The 18,369-nt window shown below is 36.2% G+C and overlaps 1 protein-coding gene across 3 annotated transcripts; it reads right to left on the minus strand.

Annotated features, from left to right (window-relative positions):
* Positions 1-1,420: 1,420 nt before the first annotated feature.
* Positions 1,421-16,860, minus strand: LOC100255849 (late embryogenesis abundant protein B19.3). Of its 3 annotated transcripts, none has more exons than XM_002263178.4 (3): positions 16,548-16,860; positions 2,087-2,281; positions 1,421-1,992 (listed from the first exon to the last, which is right to left on the minus strand). In XM_002263178.4, the coding sequence occupies exons 2-3, from the start codon at positions 2,199-2,201 to the stop codon at positions 1,709-1,711; spliced, it is 399 nt and encodes a 132-aa protein (XP_002263214.1). In that variant the 5' UTR covers positions 2,202-2,281; positions 16,548-16,860; the 3' UTR covers positions 1,421-1,708. The 3 variants fall into 3 exon arrangements, with proteins under 3 accessions (XP_002263214.1, XP_059594909.1, XP_059594908.1); XM_059738926.1 differs by lacking the exon at positions 16,548-16,860 and adding an exon at positions 2,420-2,838; XM_059738925.1 differs by lacking the exon at positions 16,548-16,860 and having other exon boundaries at positions 2,087-2,297.
* Between the last annotated feature and the right edge of the window lie 1,509 nt (positions 16,861-18,369).

Consider the following 18,369-nt stretch of genomic DNA (forward strand, 5'->3'; position numbering starts at 1 on the left):
TTAGTAGAAAAACTATCTTGTTCAAATTGATAAGAGTGTAATATTATGTGATCATATCGTAAATATAGTTGATTATTATTGATAATAATGATTCTGCGCTTCTATACCTAAAATATTATGTGCATTTTGGAAGTGTGGGAGTCCTTTCGACCACCATATAGATGACTTAGCATTTTCATCATGATATTGCTAATGTACTAAGGCTCATTGGTTCATGTCCATAGAAGTACTAAACATTAAATTTTGGAGAAAATTGGATCATTGAGTAATTCAATGCTTTCAACGGTTTAGCACTAATAATTTCATTGGTAGAATCTCATTGAGAAGGATGACAATTTCCTTTTAGTAGTTTCATGGTCATATTATGTTTATAATCTAATACGAATAACAATAAGGGTAGACCCGTGGGAGGGAGATAGTTTTTCCTATGATATGTGACTTGCATAATTATTTTAATTGAATTAAATTAATTTTTTTGGAAGAATGTCATGAATTTATTTTAATATAAATTTCATATCAATTTATGAATGAAGATTTACTATTGCATTATAATAATTAATAAAAATTATGTGATGAGAAAGAAAATAAGAGTAACTTGCATTTAAAAATGATGAAATCATACTTTTGGCATCATCCTTGATTATATCACATGAATGATTCCAAGACTAACAATGAATCAAAGGAATGATACTAAGATCTTCAATCACTTATCCCAAGATTGATTATGTGCATTGATAAAATTATTTAATATTATAGTTCAAATAACATTTATATATTTTCATTATATTTTTATGCATCTAAGCTTTATAATTCCCTATAATATTAAGTGCAACAATATTCATTACATCATCCTTTTAGCTTTCAAATATCATTTGATTTGACACCAACATATTTGATCATTTGTTAATTACCAACTACTTTGTTTCTTATAATTACAAAGAAATCACACGTCTGATAATGTTCGAAAATGTATCGTCACTGATGAAACTCAGTACCTTTTGTCTTTTGAAGGCAATCTTTTGGCGTCGTGACCAAAGACTTCATATCGAAGATCATCTACCCTCGAATTTAGCTTTATCCATTTATACCTGAGTTTTCCAGCTTCTCTTGTTGGTTTTACAGTTCGAATTAATCAATAAAACGTCAACCAATTAACCAAACCCAGAACCTACTTTTGTAGGCGCTTCTTTGCCTCTCAACCTCGGTTAACCTTTCCCAAGCCTCACTTGCAACCTAAACCAAGGCAACAGTTTAATTAATGGTCAAAGCAGTCAGTTGCAACATCCGAGTGCTGAACATTACCCGGGTCGTGGTCGTTTTTGTGGGACATCTAAGATCTAATCATTCTAAATTAATTTTGTAAATAAGAAATGAACCCATATCCAGTTGAGGCACGCGCAAATGAATGAGGAACTGAAGATACAACCAAAGCTACAAGTCACTTCATTTACTTCATCAGCCATCCGCCACATACAAACAAGGGGTAAACCCAAACCTAAAACCACAACACAAACCCCTTGAAGTCAAAACAGCCTACAACATACATCCTTAGTTAACAAGCACCAAACCTAGTTGCCCTACAGCTAGTAGACAGTACGTACTGATTACTTCAAACCTAGCTTTACATACCTCCTAATATAGATCCTATTACTACTACTGCTGCTGCTGCTAGTTCACTCTTATAAGGAGACTTGGATGGAGTTAAACTTCAGGGAGAGGTTCTGAACTTGGCTTCATCGATATAAATGCCTTCTTCTTGAGCACGCTCACCTCCAGACTTGTCCATGGTGCTGAGCCCACCTTTGCGCCCCATCTCCTGGTAGCCTTCGGTCCCAATCTGCTCCTTCCTCGTCTGCCCTCCTTTGCTCCCCAACTCCTTGAACCCCTCTGTCCCCAACTGCTCCTTCCTCGTCTGTCCTCCTTTGCTTCCCAGCTCCTTGTACCCCTCTGTTCCCAGCTGCTCCTTCCTCGTCTGCCCTCCTTTGCTTCGTCCTTCATCAATGAATACAGTACAAACCCAACTCCTTAATATCATAAGCAATGCAACTTCACCATTGCATAGTTTATTACGAATGTTTATGCTTACCTTCTGCCAGATGTTCCTGAGCTTCCAGGCTCTTTCCACCAGTTCCACCAGGGACAACAGTCTCGCCCTCTCTAGCCTTGTTCGCCAGCTCCTCTCGTAGTTGCCCTGACGCCATGCTCCTCTTTTCTCAGTATTCTTCCTCCCTTGTAACCAATATAGCCTTGATGTAACACGGAACTCCCTTAGCTTACAACACTGCAACATAAAGTGCAAGCTCGTGAGCGAGAGCAATGTTTATATAGAAGGAAAGAGAGGGACACGTAAGGGCAAACGCGGCAAAGAAAGAAGAGAGGAATGTTGGCGGAGTGACACGCAAGCGTTTTAGGTACTCACAATAGTTATGGGAATGACACGAGGCTCAATCTAACCACTGTCTTCCACTTTTCTCTGCCACATTCGTATTGGAATCCGAATCTCCAGAAGGGCACCTATCTATGCAGAGTGTGAAAAAAACCGCCTATACTTCAATTTATTATCAGATTCTTATCAGGTAATGTGGTGGTAGCTGGGAGGGGAATTCCTGTTGGTCCATCCTTCGGCTTGTGATGTCGAAATTTGGATACTCCGACCACAGGCGGGTAAAAGAATGAATCAAGCCCGACTTAATTATTAAGCAATAACATCACACAATGAGTATAATTTATCTAATAATCAAATTATTTAAATTAACATAAATTATCCTTAAATAAAAATAAGTTTGTCACTAGATTCATCTATTTATTTAAAAAAAAAAAGTTAAATAAGTTATGAGTTACAATCAAGTTAATCAATATAATTATTAAATAAATTAATTCAAATCAAATTTAAATTATACTAATTGATAAAAAAAAAAAATGTATTTACTCAAAAGGTCATGCCATTCAATATGAATTTTACCTAAATATAATTATAGTTAATTCAAACTTAAAAAAAATAATGTATTAAATTAAAATTATATTGGTAAATCGTGTCGAACTTTACCACTCCTAGTAGTTAGTATGAGATTGTTAATATGTTAATATTTTTTTTAGAATTTTGCATCAAAACAATCTTATTGTTTTTTTAAAAAAAAATAGATACACAGTGAGTTCTAAAATAGCTTTCAATTAGTTTGTTATATATATATATATATATATATATATATATATATATATATATATATATGGTGGTATTTGTTTGTTTGTTTATTTTTACTTAAATCTAAGTAAAACTTAATTTAACTTAATTCCAAATACAACCTAATAATATTAAGTATTAAATTGTTTATTTTTATTCAATATATAATGAGGTGAGGGTTATGTTAAGATTGTGTTTTGATTGTTAAAAAAAATTAGTTTTAGTATTAAGTAAAAAGTTAAATATTAATATTTGACTTTTTCTATTCAATAAAAATATTTTAAAAATAAGAAACAAACAAAAACAAATACAATAAAATAAAAACAAATCATGTAAAGTTTGAAAGCAAATTGCATCAAGCATTAAGTATTAAGTTCAAAAAACAAACACCACCTTAGACATATAGAAAGAGTTTATTTTAGGATTTATAGTTGCCATTTTCCTCCAAAAATAGAACCATAACCATGACTACATTTTTATTAGAAAATCAAAACTATAGCCCATGATTACATTTCTACAATAAAACCAAAATTATAGCTCATGGCTACATTTTCACCTTATCTATATTTATTTTCCCTAGAAAGAGCTTAGTGTCACAACTTGCTCAAAATGACCCTTATTTGAATTTATATAAAAGAGTAGAAAGTTTCTAGAACTATTTAAAGTCATTTACTAGTGGAGGAGTGTGAAAGATTCTAGAGAAGCTTAGAGACATCCACACATCTCTACACAAAGATGATAGATAAGGGAAATGTGTGGAGAATTATAGAGAGTTCTGAAGAACCCTTGGACATATCATGTACATAGCATTTGTGTAGGCATTTCTAGAGAATTCTAAAGTAGTGGGAAACCTTTAGGGGCTCCAAACAGTTTGACTTCATTTGGCTAAGGCACCAAGCACTTGAAAGTAATACAAGGCTTGTAAAGCATTTTTAATGCAATACATCTTTCATTCTTTCAAACTCTCTAAGTGTTGGTTCCTTTTTGTTCCTAACTTCCAAGTCTTGCGCATTGCTTAACATAAATAACTAAGAACTATGGGAAGATTAATTGGCTTAGCAACATCAACTGGCATGAGTTGTCTAAGTGTCACACATGAGCTTAGAAAGGCCTAAGTCTATGACAAATGGTATTATAGAACGATTATGAAGTAGGTGTTATAACATGAGAAGAAAGCATATCAAGCTCCAATATTGAAGAGATGGCTAGTGAGCAAACCTACAAGACTAACCCTACCACATGTGGTAAAGGTAGGAAGAAGAAATCTCGTGATGCCATTGCTAACATGGAGGTAAGGCTAGCCAAAGTGGAGCTAACTATGGTCAATGCTTAGGAGGGAATGGACTTGATAAAGCAAAGCATAGAGAAAAGCATGGAAGATCTAAAGGAAATAGATCCAAGACCTTTGAGAGGGAATGCTAGTCTCACAAGTTTAACCAGTGTTGCATGAGGAATTCATGTCATTCCAAGATAAGGTCATGAGTATGCTTACTATCTTGGAGTGAATGGTGAAGGCATTGGCTACACGTATGGAGACTCGAGACTAGAAGATTAGTCAAGAGTTGTCCATCCACAAGATCGTAGTGTTGGCAAGAGTCATGACCACTTATATGCCACTAAGGTGGAGGTGCTAAAGCCACACATCTTCAATGAAAAACAAGATGCAAATGAGCGAAACAACTTTTTGTGGCACATGAAAAGGTACTTCAAAGCTATAGCACTAGTAGATGAGGCCAGTAAGGTACACATTGCATCCTATATCTCACTAATACTGCTACTCTATGGTGGTGTTAGAGGTTCACTGACATGGCAAAAGACATTTTCACCATAGACACATGGGTTGCCTTCAAAAGGGAAATCAAGAGGCAATTCTATCCTAAGGATGTGGCTTACTTAGTGAGGAAAAGTACAAAACATCTCAAGCACACAAGCTCGATTTGTGAGTACATTAAGGCGTTTTATACACTTATGCTTAAGATTTTGAACATAACAGAGGAAGAGAATTGTTCAACTTCATAGACAATCTACAAAGTTTGGTTGAGCAAGAGTTAAGGCAACATGCCAAGATCTTGCCAAGACCATGACAATAGAACAACCTTTGGTGGAATATAAGAAAATAGACTCTTCTAAGCCAAAGCCACCATCCAAGGGTAACCATACTAGAGGTAGGGAAAACAAGTGGTCAAAGAGTTATAGTACTACTAACAAAATATCAAGTAAAACCTCTAGTGGAAAAGAAGGCAAGGACAACAACAAGTGGAAGGAGTTCACACTTAGGACCAACTACTTCTTATGCAATGGTCCACATCGGGCACGTGACTGTCCTAAGTGGAAGGCCCTTAACTCCATGATCGAAGAGAAAAAGAGTAAGAGCAATGCTCATGTTAGGACAATGCAATTCCCAAATGACCTCAAAACTAAGCCAGTGCTTAAGACACCTTAAAACAAAGGGTTGATGTATATGGAGGCCCATGTGAATAGCAAGCCCACCAAGGCCATGGTGGACACAGGTGCCACACATAACTTTGTTTCTATGGAGGAGGCCCCAAGAGACTAGAGTTCCAAGCATCCAAAAAGGGTGAATGGCTTAAGGAAGTTAACTATATTGCCAAGCCCTTACAAAGTGTGGCATGAGGGGTAACTATGGGTATTGACACATAGGAAAACAAGATCGATTTCACAATGGTGCTATTGATGGATGACTTTAAGGTTGTGCAAGGGATAAACTTCTTATAAAAGGTTAAGGCAATGTCACTACTATTGGCATCTTAAATCTATAAAACGAAAGTAAACCAATTTTCTAAAAAAAATATATTTAGGGTTAACATGCTAATTTTTAGATTTGAATATTCTCAAACCTTAAATTCCCAGTATTGAAAAATCAAATCAATATCATCCAAAGTCTCATAGACTCACGATTTTCTGCTAGATGACTCAACCTCATTTTTTCGCATAAAAACGATGGGTAGTTTGGGAAGGTGAAGGCTAGGACTTCCTCTTTCCTCTAGATGGTGGAAGATAATAAGTAATGGAAACCTCAACCCTTAGGGAATATTTATAAGGTTCCTAACTCAATTAAAGTGACTTGAGCCCATATGGGCTTGGGTCACTTAATCTAATCTAAATTGGGTCCTACTTGATTAATTAGCCCCACAAGGCAATTTAATTAATCAATTAATCCAATTCAGAGATGTCATTCACTAACCCATGTGTAACCTTGCATCATTACCAAAACACCCTTATGCACATAAGTGAACTAAGAGTCATCCAACCCTTATAAACCATGCCAACAAGGTATATAAGCTCAAATAGGGACAACTGAGATCCATAGGACAATATTGGCTTCCTCATAATCCAATTTTGAAGTTGATTCAACATCCCATTATAAAAAATCAACTAAACTCTAATACCCTATGTAAATGATAATGAGACACAAAGTGCTCGAGTTCGTGACTTGCTATCCATTGCGTTCAGTCTCCCAATGAGTTGGTGTCCATAGTCTAACAATGAGAAAACTATCAGTCTTTCAAGACTACCTCTACTATCCTTGAATTACAGATCCTCCCACTATGTGATCAATTGACATATCTTATCTCACAAAGAGCTTATGTCAAGTTCTATTTAAGAAACTACCATGATTATAGTTTATATGAACATACCTCCTTAGGATCACCTAAGAGGGCACTCTGTTTCAATCCCATGAGATATTATGGTGCATTTATTGAGAATCTATTGTTATTGGCATACATCAATAAAAACTTAATTCATAGGGAATGTGATCACTTTAGGATCTCCCCCATAGATCAAAGCCACTAATAACTTGGGCACAAACTTAGTATTCTCTCAAGGTTGAGAGATAGCACAATGAAATAGCTTGGTGAAGTCATGACTACTTAATAGCCTTACATTATGTCTCATCATATGCCTCGACCAATGTGTAACCATACAAACTAGTGCACTTACCATGGAAAACTCATCTTAATGGCCAAGACTAGTCATCCTTCTAATTAGAAGATAGAGCACTACAACCTCTAATGGATTGCCTAAGACCATGAACCAGTTGTAAACAAGTCATCTACTTGTAAGAAACCTATGACTTAGATTTTTTATGCAACTCCTAATGTGTCCAAGTCATGTATAATATAAAAGATGTTAGGTAAGAATGCTCATAAAGCACAATGCATGGAATAAGAATAGATAAAAGTGAATTTGGAATATTATTAAATAAATAATGAATTTTAAATTTGTTATATCATGTCATGTTTTTAAGGGTTCTATCCTAACAACTACCTTTCCTACATTTGATGGTTATTTTGGAGGAAGAAACGCCATGCATAGTCACTATGGTAACTAAAAGTATGCTTAAAACCCCTTTGTTATTAGCTATGCAAGTAAAGAAAATGTTAAAGAAGAAACAAGTGACCTACTTGGCTACACTAAGGGAAGAAAAATTAATGGACACCATAGGGGAACCCATGCTTAGGCAATCAAGGGAGTCCTTAATGAGTTCAAGGAAATGATGCCATCTGAGTTGCTTAAAAGACTTTCACCTAGAAGGGAGAAGGATCACAAGATTGAACTAGATTAAGGAGTTATGCTCTTTGCCATGGGATTGTATAGGATGGCATTGCTCGAGTTGGAGGAGCTTAGGAAATAACTAAAAGAGTTGTCAAATGCAAGGTTGATCTAATCGTTTAAGGCTCCTTATGTCATGTTAGTTTTGTTTCAGAAGAAACATGATGGATCCTTACACATGTGCATAGATAATCAGGCACTTAACAAGTTGATAATTAAGAACTAGTGTCCTATTCCGCTCATTGTTGATCTACTCAATTAACCTAGTAGGACAAGGTACTTACGAAGTTGGAATTAAGGTTAGACTACTTGCAAGTGAGGATCACGAAAGGAAATGAACCAAATACAACATGTAGGACCCAATATGGATCCTATGAGCTCTTAATGATACCGTTCAAACTTACCAATGCACCAGCCATGTTTTGCATACTGATGAACAAAATCTTCCATCCATACTTAGATAAGTTTGTGGTGGTGTAATCATTGTCTACAACAATACCTTGAAGGAGCACATGGAACATCTAAGGAAGGTTTTCAAAATTCTAACAAAAAATGAGTTGTACATGAAAAAGAGAAATGATCATTTACTAAGGAAAAAATGAGCATCCTAGGCGATCACATAAAGGATGGCAAGTTGATGATGGATGATAGCAAGGCGAAGGCCATCCAAGAATGTGATTCACCTACCAAGGTACCTTACCTAAGGTCTTTTCTTGGCCTAGTCAACTACTACCAACAATTTATTAAGGACTATTCAGAAAGAGAAACTCCACTCACTGATTTTTTGAAGAAAAACAAGCATGTGAATGGGATGATAGGGGCTAACAAGCCTTTAAGGATCTAAAGAAGGCCATGATGGAAGAACTAGTGTTAACACTTCCCAACCATACCAAAATGTTTGAAGTACACATAGATGCCTTTTACTTTACCATTGGAGAAGTTCTAATGTAAGATAAACATCTATAGCCTTTGAGAGTCTCAAACTTAATGACACAAAGAGGCGATACACAATACAAGAAAAAAAATGACAATTATAATCCATTGCTTATGCACATGGAGGCATTACTTGTTAATATCTCATTTTGTGGTCAAGACAAACAATGTTATCATTAGTTACTTCCAAACATAAAAAAAAAAAAAAAAAAAAAACAAAATGGTGGTAAGACTTCCTGGAGAACTTTAATTACATGTTGGAGTATAAACCAAGAAGTGCCAATCATGTGGTCGTTGTGGGCAAGCTAAGCAACAAAGTTGCACTTGGGCTCTATTTTCGTATGTGCCCTAAGAAAATTATACAACTCTTTTTTTACTTCATCTTGCCTTATTAATAAGTGGAAAGCCTAAGAACCTTAAATTAAGTGAGCTAAGCCCAAGATGGGTTTAAACTACTTAAGTTCACGAGGAAGTTTATACAAATTCCCTTAGGAGTTTAGAGTGTCAACCACTCTATCTTGTAGAGAGAGCTCCCTAGCCTCCATCCTCAAAAGAGAGAATTCCAAAATTCTCAAGTGTCAAGATCCATGAGAGTCATTGGAATAGAAGATCACAAGGTTTTTAATATTTGCACCATTCACTTTACTGATTGGAGTTTATCTGAGAACATCCAGATCATAAATATTGTTTTATGAAACATCTAGATCTAAAGTTTTATTTTTTTTAATGCTTCCATTACTTAGATTTAGAATCCCTAGGAAGTTATTAACATTCATCCTAATGATCTAGGGTTTGGAATGAAGTAATCCATATATTCCAACATATCTACCTTAGAAACTAATTCTAATGCCCTAAACAAGTCATTTCACCATATGAAAAGTGATACACTATGACCTCTACTAAATTGTCTAAATTCATGAATAGTTGTAAGCTACTTATCAAGTTATAATAATTTCATGGTTTGTGTCTTCTATATATCCTCATATACTAAAGCATGGTTAGTATACTTGATTAGATAAAATACTTATAAAGACAATGCTCAAATAAATTGAATATTTATAGAATGTGTAAAAAACAAATTATGCCATAATAATTATCAATTATTTGTTTTAGAAATCTTATTTTTGTGGGCTAATTCTATTAGGAGTATCATGTATGCTCAAAGTTTGTACATGACCTAACACAACTTATGTGATTAATGTCATATTTTGTATAAAAATAAGCGCAATGATTACAACTTTGGCTTGATTTCACCATTAAAAAAATACATTTCAATGAAACAATTGTATTCCATCTTATGTATGCTAGGTTTTTTTTTTTTTTTTTTTGAGTTTTTTTATATTTACAACTATATTTCTTGAATAATGAGATCTTGATATCCTCATGGGACATTCTAGATGTGAGAATCAAAGGCGAATTTAGTCGAAAAATCAAAATTGCAAAGAATTCTCGAGTGTTGATCCTATCTGACTAGTAATATGTTTTGAGGTGGTTGAAGGGGCTATACATGTCCAATTGAGTTTCAACAAATTTTTGTCATATTTCTCACTTGTCAAACTTAAATCAAACCAATTTCCAAAATTTTTGGAAATAGTTTACCTAAGAAAGAAATTTAAGAAATACAAGTGATCAGCATATTAAGGCACCACCAAGGGCCCCATAATGACCTCACCACTTGCAACCGCCCTCGTAGCCTTAAAACTCATGTAATTATAGCACATGAGATGTTTTTTAATTATTTTGAAAATGAGGAATGGATTGGGCCAAGGAATGGACAAATTCCAATAAATTCTTGAGCCCTTGACTTGCATGGGAAAGACTCTCACATGAGAGAACTTAGGGCTTGCTTAGAGAGTATATAAAAGGATGAATGAGTAACCATAGAGGGAATGAGGGGGTGGGGGTTAGGATCTTCTCCCTTAAGGGGGAGTTCTTGCACATTCTTAATTGTTCTTAGAGTTGACCTTGGGAAGAGGAGATCTTAGATACATATTTATTTTAGGTTTTCTTTATTTCTTGTTCTTTGTTTTCGTTTACTACATTTCTTGATTTGGTTTTCTTTAAGGAATACTTGAATATTTTTCCATATACTTGATTATTGAAATTTTGGATTTGATTTAAGGTTTGATGTTCAATTTCTTGATTTCCATTTTATTATTTCAAGTTAATTTCAATTCAACGTCAATTGAGTTAGTTATTTAGGTTAGGAAAAGGGTGCCTTAGGGCTTCCTATTCTTCCATTGAAATGTAACATTTCATTAATAGTTGCTTTTAATTCAAAGTAACCTATCAATAAAATCTCATTCATTTAATATAAATCACCTTATTTGAACATATGATAATTGGGGATTATAGGTCTCAATAGGGTATCCCGGGCACTTAATGAGAAAAGCCATTTTGACTTAGGATGACCCTATTTAAGCCCTAAACACCCCAATTAGGAAAATAGTTGAAACGTTGGGCTCATGAAACCATCAGATTTTTATACCTAATTAAAGATTGAAGTATAGGGTCCCCATATTCTAATAACTTAATGGAAAAGTCTATTTTGACTTGGAACAACACTATGTAAGCTTAGGACAACAATTTTCAAATCATTAATATTTTGGTAAAACTTAGAATTATATAACGGGATTCAATTGATAAGTGAACACTTTTAAATGAGATATTAATGAAAAAGGTCATTCCAAGGTAAGGAAAAGACCCTAGGAATTCCTCCTTCCTCAATTGTTAGTTACAAGTTAGTTAAGGTTTTTAACTAATTCTTGTTTTGCACTTAACAACTTTCCAACCACTTTTTTTTTTTGTCTAAAGTAAGAATTCAATAAAGTGTTTTTCCACCTTCAACTTCATTAATTTTCTTGATCTTTCCATCTCACTTGCACTCTAAGATCCCTTCTTTGAGGTTTGACACCCAACTCACGGGGTCTTTAAAGTTACAACCACACCCTACCCTTGGGGGAGCTACCATAGTATTTATACAAATTTTGGTGTAGTCAAGTTTTTGGCATTGTTGCTAGGGAAGACGTATTCTAAAGAGTGCAACAAATTTTGTGGGAGTTTATTTTGTTGTGATCATAATCACAACTCAGTGAATTCTTTCCAGTCTCATTTCTTTTATTTCATTTATTTGCATTATTCTTGTTTATTTATTTATTTATTTATTTATTCATTTGTTTGGAATTGGTTATTTGGATTGTTGTCAAAGTTGTGTATGGTAAATTGGACTAGGGATAGTCAAGACCATTTCTTTTATCCCATATTCCTAATCTTACTAACATGGCTCAAATTCGAACTCTTAGAGATTACGTCCAACCACTCATGGCAAGTGTCACCTCTTACATAATAATTCCTTACAATGTCTAACCATTTAACATTGAGTCATCCATGATCCAACTACTACCTCAATTCTTAGGGGTGGATGGAGAAAATCCTTATCTCCACCTTAAAGAATTTAAGACAATATGTGGTACATTTCAAGAGCCTAATTACAATATGGATGCTGTAAGACTTAAATTGTTTCCATTTTCTTTGAAGGAGAAGGCTAAATTGTGGTTCTATGGTTTAAAAAAAATTGGTACTTGGCTAGAAATGTAAACAAAATTTTTGAATCAATATTTCCCTCTTCAATGTTGCTTAAAAGGAAAATCACTTTTTTAAAACAAAATGAAAATGAGTCATTTTATGAGTGTTGGTAGAGATATTAAGATTTAATTAAATCTTGTCCCCATGATGGTTATGAGCCATAGAGAGTAGTTAACCTATTTTACGATGGGTTAACTACTCAATCTCACCAATTTGTTGAAACCATGTGCAATGTGGAATTCATGAGTAAAGAGCCTGGGGAAGCCTATGATTTCTTAAAGTAACTAGCTAGAAGTTCTCAGGTTTAGGACTTTTAAGAGCTTAAGGAAAATTTACCTAAGGGAAAAGAAGGAACAAGTGTTAGGGGTATGGAATGGTATACTCTAAGTGAAAAGCATGATACAAGTGCTAGGTTATCTACACTAGCTAGAAGGGTAGAGACAATGCAACTAATTCTTAATTGTTAGTTACAAGTTAGCTAAGGTTTTTAACTAATTCTTGTGTGGACCCCGCATTTCGTTCTCGATGCGTTTCCCACTCGAATGGCGAGCTCGATTTTTATTTGAAAAAAATTGATTTTTATTGATTAAAAAAAATGACTTGGAGTCGCCACTTATTTTTGTTTTATTTTTAAAGGGTAAACAAAATAAGAAAGAAAAACCCTAAGTGTGACTCCTTATTTTGGAAAAGGCAGTCTATGAAAACCGGATCGGGTTCGGGGGTCAGGTTACTTATCGGGAAGGTACGGTAAAGACCGTAGCACCCCTCTAAGTCCCTAAAGTCGGGTCTCTACTAATAAGATGAAGCTAACATGGCCATCAATGGGAAAATCAATGAATACTCGAATCAATCATGCACATACGAGAAATAGAACAATGCATAGGAGATGACTAGAGTGAAAGTGGGTACGTACTTGAACAATGAACCACCATGCGCTATCAAGAGAGGGGGGTTAGTACACAATAATGAACATAAAGTATATCACAGATCAGAATAAATCAATCATGCATGACAATCCAATCAATCAATCAGTCAGTCAATCAATCATAAAATCACATATGTCGGGCCCCCACCAAAGCCCGTTTATTTTAGCATGAATTAATTCCATAAATTCCATTATTCGGAATTATAGAATTAAATTCTTGCTTATTTTAAAACATTTTAAAAATCATGAAAGTTATTGGAAATTGCTTGCCCGAAAGAAAAAATGGCAACAAAATATTGAAAAATTGATTTTTAAAAACCAAGAAAAATACTAAGGATGAAAGATGGGAAGTTTGAAATTATTTGGAGATCTAGGAATGGGAAAACTATTTTAAAATTGGAAGTTGGGGAATTATTTTAAAATCAAAGATGCTGAAGTAAAAACAAGAGACACGTGGCCCAAAGGTGGCCATGCAGTCCATGCAAGAGTGGGTCCAAGGGAGTGGAAGTATGCTTCAGTTGCAGGCTAATTCCATCAGTGAGACATGGTTCAGATCAGTAACACCAAGGCTACTAGATCGCATCAAATGCGTTGTCGGGATATGATTTCTTGGTGCAGTCAACTGACTCAAATTCAACTGAGCGTTTGAGTCCAATAACACGTTCAAGGGCAAAGGAAACCATATTTATGTAGGGGTCAATACCAACAACCTCAACATCAAAGTTCCCTGCCATATAGGAGTCGCCTCATCCAATGCCAGAGTCCACACCTAAGACCTTCCAGCCAAGTTTAAGGTCCAGTTATCCCACGAATTCTTTTGTTGTCTCAATCCCTCCTGTGCTTACAAAGCCGTCTCCAAAGACACATTTATAGCGCAATATGCCATTACATTTATACTGAACATTATCCATGAACTTCTGGAAGCCCTTATCATCCTGTGAGCTGACTTTTTGCCATTTGACCATTCTTTCAACCAGTTCCTCAACTTTTCTATCAGAAAAATACATCAGAAGCCAATTGGAGAATATCGAGTCCATTGATTCTGTTGAAAAATTCGGCTCTGGAGATGCAACAACAGCACACATAAACTTGACATTCTTGTAGTGCGCACCCATTTATGCTTTCACCTTTTTTTTTTTTTATAACACTTCCAATAAAGTCCAAAGAGGTAACCTGACCAGCCTTTTAAGCTAATTCACCAATAAAACGATCAATACCTGCTCTTAGTTTCAAAACTGATTTCCCTGGCGTAGAGCTCCTTGACAACGTTGCCTTTCTCATCTATGATCTCTGATAACGGCGATGAATCTGGAGCAGGATCTTTCCCTCAGCAACTGTCACAGATCCGGGTCAACATATCGGCGTCATTTGCGAGCCTTAAATCACCCTTTGCATCACAAGGATCGTTAGTGCGTTCACACTCTCCAGAATATCTCTCTGAACCTCACTATCATTCCCACGGAGACATGGCGTTCAGAAGTGGTTCACAGTGGAGAACTCTTGCTCTGCATAAATGACACTGACGTAAACAAATGGGCTGTTCTTCAAAGCTGTTGAGATGACTGCACTGATCTGCTCATGTGCGCCTTCCAAAGAGGACACAGACACTCTTGAACCTGAGATATAATTGAATGAATGAAAACGAAGTGCTTCTGGAGGGTCAAGGCAGCCAAGAGGGTAGTGTATGTTACCAAGGATGGTTTACAGATTTCTTAGGTTTCGGAGATTGATGACGGAATAGAGCTTGCATTGGAACAAGGGCATGGATGTTTAGAGAGAGAAGTGGGTAGATGAATGAAGAATACGTGGTGCAGGAGATGGGTGTGAGAAGGTTGAATGGGTGTCGAAGGCACGGGTTAGTATAGATGGTCATATGAAAGAAACGGGTATAGTGGGGTGTGGAATGAGGGATTTGATATGAATGTAGAGAGGTGGTCAGTGGGTACGAAAAGAAAAGGGTATGAAGGACGTGGATATGTAGTGGTGATAGGATGAATAAGAAATTAAGCATGCATGTGGTTAGTATGGGACATGGTGAGCATGGAACGGGCATGCATGGTGAGAGAAATAAGGTATGGGTAGGGTGGAGTGTGAAAAGCATGTGATGTAGAGAGAAGGACATGGTGGGTGCCATGCATGGCCATGCAAGGAGCTGTAATCAACACCTCATTTTTCACTAGGCTTTTCAGAAACTCTAAGCAAATAATCTGCGTATCCATTGGCATTGGAACCCATGTTTATATGAAGCTTCTTTGGCCGGCCATTTAGCCTTCCAGATTTGATTTTTCATTTCACATAATCACCACCCAAGGAGGTCTTTGTCAACATGACGTAGAGGACCCGTCAAAGCAAGGGCAAAGATAATGTTTCCAGTGAAGATCAGGCCCAGAATCTAGAGTCCAGAGTGCTAACATGATTACCCATTGAGTTACCCCGTGCCAATATAGTTAATCCAAGGAGAGATGGATTAACCCCAAAAATAACACCAAATTCCACCAACAGGGCTACAAGCTCACTTGCAATTATGTAGAACCAGATGATACTCATTATAAATCCTCCCAAAACCCACAGAATTAAGAACCTCTGAGGTGGCTGATCAGATACAGTATAACGATATGCAAGAATGCCAAGACTACAACCAACTGTAACACCAACAAGATATGCGGCGTTCATGCCTTGAGAACCCACATCGTCTTAGGAATTCCACAAAAATGCAAGAAGAACAGGAGCCAATGAAGCACTAACTACAGCATATACCCTTGACCATCTTTCCCCTTCAACTATAGGGATTGTTAACCGCTTTGGCACTGTCAAGGGCATCTTCACCAGTGAAACAAACTTAGAGACTGAAAACAATGGTTGGTTGTTTTCCATGCCCTCATCAGTCCAATGATTTCAAGTAACGGTCATCCACGGGTCAGGAGCAACCAATATTCCACCAAAAGATGATACACAGATCAAGGTATTTTCACAAATGGAAGTCCACATGAGCAGAGGACTATAGAAAATGAAAAAAGTTAAAGAGGATGAGAGACTCCAGGAATTATTAGTCAAAACCTCATTACGTGAATGATAAACGGGCGTGAGGCAAATGTGGGACAAGCCGAAAGTTCACAATACAACTATCGAGCGTCAAACCCGAAGAAGAATACATTTATTTACAGAGGAGAATATAAAGTATCAAAGAGAGACAAAACAGAGCGTTAGGTGCGCAGTAACCATGTTCAACCAAAGCAACCTGTGGCCCTTGATGTCCACAACAAACAACAAACGGATGCACGGAAATCAACAAAGAAATGAAGCAGAACATCAAGAAACGAAAACATATCAAGCTCGAGATAGCTTTACCTGGTAATCCACGGTACGATTTCCTTCTGCTCCTCCTTCTTCTCTAGCTAAACAATGCCCTAAAAAAAAATGACCAGAAAAAAAATCACCTTCTCCCCAGTTCTCACCCTCACCCAGAAAGACGAAATTCCCTTCTCTGTAACAGCTCTTCTCTCTCTGCAACAGCTTTCCCTTCCAGAAAAAATCCTCTCTACTCCTCCAAAGAGATGAACTCTCCTCTCACCTTTTCCCTCTCTCACCGCTCTCTGGGATCCCTCTCTCTACCCCCCCCAAAAGTAACCAAACAAAAAAAACTCACCATTTTTCTGCAGCTGCCAACCTTCTAAAAATATCTCTCCAACGACAGCCACCCGACCCCCACTACCCTGCAGCCACTACTCTGCTAATAACAGAAGACGCTCCTCAAGACAACGGCCTGCAGATCCTCATGCCACCTGTCAACCTTCCATTGGCATCCTAAAAGCATCATCTGATTCTGCACCAGCCTCTCAAGAGAAGACACGTGGTGGAGCAAGGCTCTTCCACGTGGCAAAATGAGCAGCTGCCCGAATGGCCCCAAATGGGGGGTCTACATCTTGTTTTTCACTTAACAACTTTCCAACCACTTCTTTGCCCAAAGTAAGAATTCAAGTGTTATTTTTTACCATCAACTTCATTAATTTTCTTGATGTTTCCATCTCACTTGCAATCCAAAATCCTTTCTTTGAGGTTCAACACCTGACTCATCGGGTTTTTAAAGCTACAACTACACCTTAGCTTAGAGGAGCTACCATAGTATTTATACAAATTTTGGTGCGGTCATTATGTAATAGGTATACTTGGTCGATACTAGAGTAATCTAGATATGGAACTTTGGAATATATATATATATATGAAATGAGCTAAGGACATCATCTTACATAGAAAAGAATGAATAATTAGGAGATTACTAGTTACTTTATGCTAGCTACAAGGATGCTAAAAAGTCTATGCCATGAACCAATTTCATGGAAAAATTGTAAATAATTATTGACAATATTGAGATTGAACCCCTAAAAGTAAGATATGATGTAACAAAGTTAGACTTGATTACCTCCTTGTTATCTCTTTTATGCATTAAAATTGACTTGCGCATTTAGCCCATATCTCTTACATTGCATATGACTTAGGTACATTAGAAGTTATACAAAAGATATAAGTCATGAGTTCCTTATAAGTAGATAAGTTTTGCAAAGTCGGTTGATGGATTTAGGCAATTCAATAGAGACTATAGTGCACCATCTTTTAATTCGAGGAATGACTTGTCTTGGCCATCAGCATGGGTTTCCCATAATGAGTGCACTAGTTTATGTAATGTGCACTTGATAGGACCTATGATGAATCATGGTGCAAGGCTATTGTCTGTCATGATTTGCGAAACTACTATATTCCCTATAGATTTAAGCTTGTGAAGAAGTTAGCAATGGATTTGACTTAAACGTGAAATTGTAAGCTAATCATATATTCCCTATGGACTAAGTCTCTATTGATGGAAGTTGGTAGCAACAAGTACTCTCAATAGAGGTACCATGATATCTCATGGGATTGAGATAGTGTGTCATTTGGAGTGATCCAAAGGACATGCGATCATGAAATTTGTGGTGTCGTAAGGAATAGTGGACAATCTAAGCTTGATTGTAGGGAAAATGAGATAAGGAATTTAGGTTGGAAATTGAAGGATAATACTCCTATCCAACCCCATGTTTTCCTCATTTCTTAAACTATAACTTGTGATTTTGTATATCAAGCCTTCTTGATTATGCTTGATCAAATCTTGACTTAGATCTAATTATTTTTTTCCCTT

Source organism: Vitis vinifera, chromosome 8 (assembly GCF_030704535.1).
Source record: "Vitis vinifera cultivar Pinot Noir 40024 chromosome 8, ASM3070453v1".
In the NCBI taxonomy this organism is placed as follows: Eukaryota; Viridiplantae; Streptophyta; class Magnoliopsida; order Vitales; family Vitaceae; genus Vitis; species Vitis vinifera.